General features: G+C 63.5%; 1 protein-coding gene across 1 annotated transcript in view; it reads left to right on the top strand.

Moving 5' to 3' along the window:
* Positions 1-7639, top strand: part of PRKAR1B (protein kinase, cAMP-dependent, regulatory, type I, beta) — a 71380-nt gene that overhangs the window by 35249 nt on the left and 28492 nt on the right. Inside the window, exon 8 of the mRNA XM_014535266.1 lies at positions 2584-2742. Coding sequence (XP_014390752.1) covers positions 2584-2742 — 159 coding nt within the window. The remainder of the gene's footprint in view (positions 1-2583; positions 2743-7639) is intronic.

The following is a 7639-nucleotide window of genomic DNA, read 5'->3' as shown; positions in this document are numbered from 1 at the left end:
TGGCGGGCCCCGTGGGCCGCCCGTGGCTCACGTGGCTCCCGGAGGAACGTCCACGCTCTCCCTGCCCACGGGCATCTCCCCACATGGTGTGGCTGCATCCAAGGCCTGTGTCCTGGCCCTCTGCTCAGACCCTCTCTCCACAGCCTGTGCAAGACCTTCCGGAGCCTCTGCCCCGTTCTCTCCTGGCTCGTGTGTACGCGTGTGTTCGTACCATCCTTTGCCCACAGCCTGTCTCCTGGGTGGGCAGTGTGTCCCGGGAACTGGCATCGCCTGCCTTCTGCTGCTGGCCCCAAGCGCACGGGGCTCCGGGCCTCAGCGCTCGGGCTGCCGTGTGCACTAACGGACGGATGAATGAAGGAATGAAGGGATGAACGAACGAAAGGACGCAGACGGCCGGGCGGGGGCTCTGGGTTTGACCAGAGAAGCCACAGTCAACGGCGATAGCGTAAATGTGGCCGAGTGGGGCCTCCCACCATTTTTCTTCTAAAAGTAGAAGAAGAAAACAACAAAATGAAACAAAGCAAGCAGCAGCCCTGTGCGTGCCAGCTGGGGCAGGGCCGGACGCCGAGGGGACAGAGGCCACTGTCCGGGAGAGACGGCCTTTTGTGCTGGGCCGGCGTCCGGTCGCACAATGCCTTCCTCTGACTCCTCGCGGGGCGTGCAGTCCTGGGCTCTGGGTGTCCACCCGCGGGGCCCAGGTCCCCGTCCTGCCTGCCGCACCAGCCTTGCCCCCCCCCCCCGTTAGGGATGTGCCCTGGGAGAGTTGGGGGTGCAGCCGTCATGCTGGCTCTGCTGTGACACCCCTGTGCTGGGTCCCTGTGCCGTGTGGTGGGTGACGGGGCGTCCGGCCTGCCCAGCAGCCGTTCCGGGCGTGGCTGCCTGGGTCCTGGGTGTGAGGGGAGAAGCCACCCCTCCCAGGCCCCTGAGCTGCGTCTCCCTCACGACTCGGTGCCATCAGACTCGCTGGGGCTTCTGCGGGGACAGCGCGAGGGAGCTGGCCCGAGGGCCTTCGGGGACAACCTAGCGAAACCCACGTGACGCTCTGGGAGGCGGCAAAGGCCACCCCCGGAATTTCCCTGCGGGGCGGGGGGGTGTGGGAGCCCATGCGGCGTTCGTGTCAGCGTTCTGGGTCCCAGCCCGAACCGGAACCAGCCATCCCCCCAGGCCGGTCCCGCTGTGTGGCCGAGAAGACGAGGGGGCTGGACCTGCGACACGGGGGCAGCGGAGGATTTGCTGCGCGATCCCTTAATGCACCAGGGTCCTAACGGACCTGTCCCTGGCAGGGGCTCCGGGAGACCCCGCACTGTGACCTGAGCGGTGGGAACGAGGAGCCGCACACCCGGGGTTCGTGCGCGTTGGAGTTTGCGGGGTGCAGCTCCGGGTCGGGTTTTCCGGGGAGCGTGGGCATCGGGAAGACCAGCTGAGAGGGGCCCGAGGTGCCAGCGCCGGGCTGCACCCTGACTTGTCATCAGCGCCCCCCCTCCCCCTGAAACGGGCTCTGGGCTCTCCGAGAAGACAGGAGAGTGTGCTGTCTGCTGTCCCTCCTGCCCTGGAGCCCCGGATGGGCCCTCGTCCTCAGCTGCCTCCGGGAGGACAGGGCAGCCTGGGCCGGCTCCCTCAGGCCCTGTCATGTGGCTGGTGTTTCTTCTTGCCGTGACCCGACACCTCTCTGGGCGGAGGGCGCTGGGGGCTGAGGGAGGCTGGGAGCAGGGGCGGGTCCCGGGTGGAGGCGGAAGGCTCCCCTGGTCGGGCTCTTGGGACAGACGCACAGACTCCGCAGGAAGCTCTGCTTGCGTTTCCCGGCTCGTCCCTGTCCCCTCCTGCTGCGCGGCGTTGTCACCTGCCGGCATTCCCTCCGCTGGGCAGCTCTGGGCACTGCTTATCACCAAGATAATGACGCGTTGATTGTGACAAGAATGGCTTCCATGACTCAGGGCAGCCCAGTCCCCCCAGGCCGCGCCCACGTCCCCAATGGGGGCCATTCTTCGTGCCCATTGACACGGGAGGGAAGGAATAAAGCTGCTTTGTGCCGTGGGCGGGCCGCTCTGCGTAACCCACAGTCCACGCTGTGCTGGCTCGGATGCGGGGCCTGCGCCAGGGCACAGTGGGATCAGGGCACGGGGAACGCGGTGCAGCCGCCCTCGCGGCTGAAAGGGAATCTTGTCTGGCCTCTGGCGGGGCCTGGCGGGGCCCATTGACGGCAGGGAGGACAGCGGGGAGAGACCCAGGCTGCGGTGGGGGAGGGGGGCTCCCGGGGCGGGAAGAGGAGGCAGTTGATGAATGAAGAGGCGGGAGCCTGCCTATGGACGTGCTGAGCGGGAGGGACTCATCGGGGTGCAGTCAGGGAAACCGAGGCCAGCGAGGCCCATCTCCAGTCCACGGGGAACGGGGTGGAGATCCGCCGGGCGGTGCCCACCTCCAGCCCCAGGCCATCCTCTCAGCCTGACCAGAGGCCACCTGCCTCGGGGGATTGAGCAGGGCTGGGAGGAGAGCACGGCGTTCCACCCACCAGCCAGGGCCCCCGGTGGCGGCCATGTGGTCCCTGACCCCACGCGTCCCGTGACCTTCCTCTTGCTGCCCCAGGTGTACGTGAACGGGGAGTGGGTGACCAACATCAGCGAGGGCGGCAGCTTCGGGGAGCTGGCACTCATCTACGGCACCCCCAGGGCGGCCACCGTGAAAGCCAAGACCGACCTCAAGCTCTGGGGCATCGACCGGGACAGCTACCGCCGCATCCTCATGGTGAGTGGCTGCGCGGCCCCGGCCGGACCTGAGCCTGGGCGTGGGGGCGGGGGCGACTTCCCAGCTCCCTGTGGGCAGGGCCTGCGAGCTGGTGGGTGTGGAGGGGGTGTGGGGAGCTTGTTCAAAGGGGGCCTGCGGTCACACAGGTGCTTTTCTGAGCTGGTCGGGTGGCCCCGGAGAACCGGGCAGGGTGGGCACGTAGCTGAGGGGGCCCCGGAGAACCGGGCAGGGTGGGCACGTAGCTGAGGGTGCCCCAGAGAACCGGGCAGGGTGGGTACGTAGCTGAGGGTGCCCCGGAGAACCGGGCAGGGTGGGTACGTAGCTGAGGGTGCCCCAGAGTCCCGGGTGGGCATGTAGCTGAAGGTGCCCGGGAGAACCTGGCAGGGTGGGCATGCCCAGGACAGGAATCCCTGCCATCAGGAGGGAGGTGAGCAAGAGGAGAGGTTGCTGGGAGACTGGCCTCTTCTGCCCTCTCCTCCCTGGGCCTGTCCGTGCTTGCCGCCACCTGCCCCTGGGGCTTGGTTGTCTTGCGAAGGCCAGCCTGGGAGGGGCAGTTTCCGGCGAGGGGCTGTGGTTGGAGGACGGGGAGCCTTGTGAGCTCGGCCAGGTGTGAGCCTGGAGGGGGTGCCCCTCTCGGGAAAGAGGGACGGGTGTGGCTGGTCTGTCACGATGGGGAGGGGGGGTTCGGCTCGGGGTCGGGGCCCGTGGGGAGCTCCTCGTTCGTGCACGTGGCAGGGGACACTGAGTGCCCACCACGGCCGCACCAGGAACGGCTCGAGCGCCCCAGGGTGCTGCCCGTGGACAGCGTTCTCCTGTCTTGCGCCTGCTCACCTGCCCACCTGCTCACCTGCTCACCTGCTCACCTGCTCGCTCTCTGTCTGTCCTGAGGCCTCCTTCCTCCAGGGGTGGGGTTTGGGGACAGTTCCTGTGCCTGGAGGCACCTGGCCCCGGGGGTGTGCGAGCCCTTGTTTCCCGCCAGGCTGCCGAGCCCTGCTTGGCTGTGGGATTTTTGTGGCTGGAGCCTTATATTTAGAGAAGTTCCCAAACCAGCGAGGCAGCTGGCACTTCCTCTGAGTTAATTCTGGTCCCTGGGCACTAAGAATAGCCCGGCTGTGCTGCAGGCAGGAAAGTGACAGTGTGCCCCGCAGGGCGTGTCCGCAGGGCGTGTCCCCAGGGCCTGTCCCCAGGGCGTGTCCGCAGGGCGTGTCCCCAGGGTGTGTCTGCAGGACCTGCCGTTTCGGCCTCAGGCCCTTATGTGGGCAATTTGATGCTGTGAAATAGTGGGTCCCATGTGTTTGCTTAGCACCGAGCTGGGCAGGAGCTGGGGAGGGGCATCGGTGGTGTCGCCAGGGAGGGGGCTGCCTCCCGAAACGTTTGCTCCGATTCTGGGTTCCCTAGAGTGTTCCCTGTCTTCCCCCCACAGCTCCCAGAGGGAGGCCCTCCTCCAGGCTCCTGGCGGGCGCCCTGCACGGGCTGGCGCACCCACCGTCTCCTTTCTTTTAAGCTTCAGGACCCTTTGTTCACCTGAATCTTACGTGGGAGCCAAGTGGTTAGAACTCAGAATTCCGTGGTAGAGGCTGGGCTGGGGTGTCCTGAGCCAGGGACCGAGACCCTCCCGCCTGGCTGGGCCTCTGGCTCCCGGGCTGTGAAGTGCCCGTCCAGCAGGAGCGTGACAAATGTTCCACTTCTCCAGCAGGAGGCTGAGAAGTCCCCTGGTCCCAGGTGGTGGGTCCTGGGTGAGTGCACCTTAGGGGGGTGGAGGTGCCGGCAGACGCCCTGCAAAGCCACTAGGATCACAGCTGGCCTCCTAGACGCCCGCTCGGAGCGAGCACATGGCCTGGGTCCCACCCCAGCCTCACCTGCTGTCTCACCACAGAGGAAACTTTCTGAAGCTGGGGAGGGGGGGAAGCATCCCATCAGCCTTGGGGGCGGGTCTCCTTCCCCGGGGGTTTCGGGCCGCCCTCCGCTGTCATTCTGCACGGGAGACGGATGGGCCTTCGCACTGAGCTTTCGAGTCTCGGGGCCCCGGGCAAGCGTGCCTGCATTCCACCAGCGGGCGGACCTGCCGGGGTCAGAGTTAAAATTGTTGTTCAAAAGAAATGCCTTTGTCGTGACCGGCGGGACTGGGATGGCTGGGGCTGGGTGGCCGGGCTGGGTCTCCCTTCCTCTGGTGGAGAGGCCAGAGGGCGGGCGGTCGTCCGTGGAACAGGGAAGCACGTGGTGCAGGGCAGGCCCGTGCCTGCCCCTCTGGGGAGAAGTTGTTTCCAGAACAGTGAGCAGCTCTGTGGTGTGGCATCGATTCTGTGTCCACCGTGGCCCCACCACTTAGCAGCCGCGTGGACATGAGCAGGTTGGGACCCCTCCCTGAGCCTCCACACCTGGAAAGACCTGAGGGACAGGGGAAGCTGCTGACCCGGGAGGACTGTGTCCGGCAGCAATGGAAGGCTCCCTGTGCCTCCTCTGTCCACTCCCCCCAGGCAGGCCCGTGTGTGGGTCTCTAACAGCATCAGGCGGCGGCATGTTGTCCGAGGGCTGACCCTGCCTCCGCGGGAAGCAGGCTGAGGTGGAGATGCCATCGGCAGGGCACTGGCAGCAAGGCAGGGAGGGAGGAGCCCAGATCAGAGGTAGACACAGGAGGTGGTGCCCGGGCTACCCTCCTGATGGAGAAACTGAGGCCCAGAAAGGCTAGATGGGTCTAGGAGTGAGGGGTCATGGGCAGTCTGGGGTTGGAGGTAGAGTGTGCTGACCCTCCCATAGTCCTCCTTCCCTGTACTCATTGAAGAGTGCAATACTACTACCACCACCATCACCACCACCATCTTCATCCCCATCACCATCACCATCACCATCACCATCACCACCATCATTATCACCATCACCATCACCACCATCATTATCACCATCACCATCACCATCACCACCATCATTATCACCATCACCATCACCATCACCACCATCATTATCACCATCACCATCACCATCACCACCATCATTATCACCATCACCATCACCATCACCACCATCACCATCACCACCACCACCATCATCATCACTATTATATCATCACCACCACCACCATCACCACCATCACCATCATCGCCACCATCACCATCATCACCATCATCACTATCACCATCACCACCACCATCACCATCACCACCATCACCATCACCACCATCACCATCACCACCATCACCATCACCACCATCACCATCACCACCATCACCATCACCACCATCACCATCACCACCATCACCATCACCACCATCACCATCACCACCATCACCATCACCACCATCACCATCACCACCATCACCATCACCACCATCACCATCACCACCATCACCATCACCACCATCACCATCACCACCATCACCATCACCACCATCACCATCACCACCATCACCATCACCACCATCACCATCACCACCATCACCATCACCACCATCACCATCACCACCATCACCATCACCACCATCACCATCACCACCATCACCATCACCACCATCACCATCACCACCATCACCATCACCACCATCACCATCACCACCATCACCATCACCACCATCACCATCACCACCATCACCATCACCACCATCACCATCACCACCATCACCATCACCACCATCACCATCACCACCATCACCATCACCACCATCACCATCACCACCATCACCATCACCACCATCACCATCACCACCATCACCATCACCACCATCACCATCACCACCATCACCATCACCACCATCACCATCACCACCATCACCATCACCACCATCACCATCACCACCATCACCATCACCACCATCACCATCACCACCATCACCATCACCACCATCACCATCACCACCATCACCATCACCACCATCACCATCACCACCATCACCATCACCACCATCACCATCACCACCATCACCATCACCACCATCACCATCACCACCATCACCATCACCACCATCACCATCACCACCATCACCATCACCACCATCACCATCACCACCATCACCATCACCACCATCACCATCACCACCATCACCATCACCACCATCACCATCACCACCATCACCATCACCACCATCACCATCACCACCATCACCATCACCACCATCACCATCACCACCATCACCATCACCACCATCACCATCACCACCATCACCATCACCACCATCACCATCACCACCATCACCATCACCACCATCACCATCACCACCATCACCATCACCACCACCACCATCACCACCATCACCATCATCACCACCATCACCATCACCATCACCACCATCACCACCAGCACCACCATCACCACCACCATCACCACCATCACCACCACTGTAGATAACAGGTGTTGAGAGTCTGTCCTTCACCGCGGTCAGTGAGGTGGGTGTTTATAACCGCATGTCACTGAGGCTCAGGGCACAGTGGCACCCCAGCCCACCTTGTCCGGCTGACAGGTGCCCTCTCTCAGGCCGCCTGAGTGTCCTCTGTGCTGGGGGCATCCTTAGGCCTGTGCCCCTCGTGGGTGAGTCTCCTCCTGCAGGAGGGGCTCCTGGGTTTCTGGATGTTGAGGGGCACGCGGGGGACATGTGGGAGGCCTGGGCTAGCCACTGGGTGCCCAGCAGCATGAGTCCGAGGGAGAGGCCAGCCGTGCCCTGGAGTCCGCAGGGGCATCTGTGGGAAACCCCGTTCCTGGGGCAGCATTCCTGCCCGCACTCCACTGCTGTCGCGTTTTTGTCATAGTTGCCTGGGGACAGGCAGTTCGTGCCACATGGCCGTCCCCGATTCTCTCCCTCCTCCACCTCTCCCCCCTCCAGGCAGGGAGGCCGGGGCAGGGGTCTGCGCCCCTCCGCCCTCTAGCTGTGCGTCTGGCCCGCGAAGCCAGGGGGCTGGGACAGAGGAG

This window comes from Myotis brandtii, unplaced genomic scaffold (assembly GCF_000412655.1).
Source record: "Myotis brandtii unplaced genomic scaffold, ASM41265v1 scaffold1408, whole genome shotgun sequence".
Lineage (NCBI taxonomy): Eukaryota > Metazoa > Chordata > Mammalia > Chiroptera > Vespertilionidae > Myotis > Myotis brandtii.
The sequence above is the reverse complement of the archived record's forward strand: the minus strand, read 5'-3'. Positions and strand labels throughout refer to the sequence as shown.